Here is a 1,673-nt window from a genome sequence, read left to right as displayed (position 1 = left end):
GGCGGTTGTGTGTGGCGGTTGTGTGTGGCGGTTGTGTGGTTGTGTGTGGCGGTTGGGTGATTGTGTGTGGCGGTTGGGTGGTTGTGTGTGCGATTGTGTGTGCTGAGGGCGAGGCGCTGTCGGAGCGCGTCTGGTTGTCCGAGCAGCTCGCACCACCAGCCCGAAGCGCAAACCCCCGAGCGCTCGCCGCAACCAACGGCTCGTCGCCCGCGGCTCGTCGCCCAACCCCCACCGGTTACGCAACCAAGCGCCCCGTCGACCAAGCGCTCCACCAATGCCCCCCATCGCGCCCTACCGAAACTATTTCCTCCTCGCCGCCGTCGTCCTGGCTTCCGCGCTGCTGCAGCCGACCGTCTTCTTCCGCCACGCCGCCCGCCTGTTCCAGATCAAGTCGCACGTCGCGCACCCCGCGTCCGCCGTCTACACGAATCGCACGCTCCCCGCCATGGCGTACGCGAAAGAGCTCGAGCTCGCGCTGCTCGCCGTCCAGCGCGCCTCCATCCTCACAAAGAGCGTCTACGCCTCGCACTCCAAGGGCACGCTCACCAAGAGCGACGCGTCGCCCGTCACCATTGGCGACTTTGGCGCCCAGGCCCTGATCATCAGCAGCATAAAGAGCGCCTTCCCCGACGACGAGGTGGTGGGCGAGGAGGACGCCGACGACCTGCGCGCGAACGCGGCGCTGAAGGCGCTCGTCTGGGACCTCGTCCAGGCGGCCAGGCTGAGCTCGCGCGACGCAGAGGCCGCCGTCGGGGGCCCCATCGAGTCCGCCGACGACATGCTGGCTGCGCTCGACGGCGGCGCGAGCCAGGGTGGAAGCAGAGGCCGCATCTGGGCGCTCGACCCCATCGACGGCACCAAGGGCTTCCTCCGCGGCGGCCAGTACGCCGTGTGTCTCGCGCTGATGGTCGACGGCGTGCCGACCGTCGGCGTCATCGGGTGTCCCAACCTGCCCGTCGACGACAAGGCGCCGCTGACCGCCGAGATTGGCGTCGACGCGTCCGCCGCAGAGGCCAAGGGCGTGCTGTTCGGCGCCGTCAAGGGCCAGGGCGCGACCAGCCGTGCGCTGACAGACGGCGCGCTCGCGCCGCCCAAGCCCATCGCCATGGCGCCGCTGCCGGACGTCTCGCAAGCCACCTTCTGCGAGAGCGTCGAAGCCGGCCACTCGTCGCACGGCGACCAGGCCGCCATCGCGCAGCGCCTCGGCATCACAAAGGAGAGCGTGCGCATGGACTCGCAGGCCAAGTACTGCTCCATTGCCCGCGGCGCGGGGGATCTCTACCTGCGCCTGCCCACGAGCAAGACGTACCAGGAGAAGATCTGGGACCACGCCGCGGGTGTCGTGCTGGTCCAGGAGGCCGGTGGCCGCGTCACGGATGCGTTGGGCAACGAGCTGAATTTTGGGGTTGGAAGGACGCTGAAGGAGAACAAGGGGATTATTGCTGCGCCGGAGGCGGTGCACGAGCAGGTTATTCACGCTGTCAAGGAGGTTTTGGGTCGGGGGGATTAGACAGGCATGCCTATTTCTCATTTCATCGTGGAATTCATCTTTGTCATGTCAACATTTTCAATTCATCCCAACATCTTCATCATCTCAACATCTTCATCATCTTCATCATCTTACATCTTCATCATCTTCATCATCTTACATCTTCAACATCTTCATCATCTTA

General features: G+C 65.2%; 1 protein-coding gene across 1 annotated transcript in view; it reads left to right on the top strand.

Annotated features, from left to right (window-relative positions):
* The window catches only part of M421DRAFT_90461 (uncharacterized protein), a gene marked incomplete at both ends in the record, with an annotated part of 10,102 nt that overhangs the window by 3,583 nt on the left and 4,846 nt on the right, over positions 1–1,673 (top strand). Inside the window, one exon of the mRNA XM_033597861.1 lies at positions 108–1,496. Coding sequence (XP_033451660.1) covers positions 108–1,496 — 1,389 coding nt within the window. The remainder of the gene's footprint in view (positions 1–107; positions 1,497–1,673) is intronic.

This window comes from Didymella exigua (assembly GCF_010094145.1).
Source record: "Didymella exigua CBS 183.55 unplaced genomic scaffold M421scaffold_6, whole genome shotgun sequence".
In the NCBI taxonomy this organism is placed as follows: Eukaryota; Fungi; Ascomycota; class Dothideomycetes; order Pleosporales; family Didymellaceae; genus Didymella; species Didymella exigua.
The sequence above is the reverse complement of the archived record's forward strand: the minus strand, read 5'-3'. Positions and strand labels throughout refer to the sequence as shown.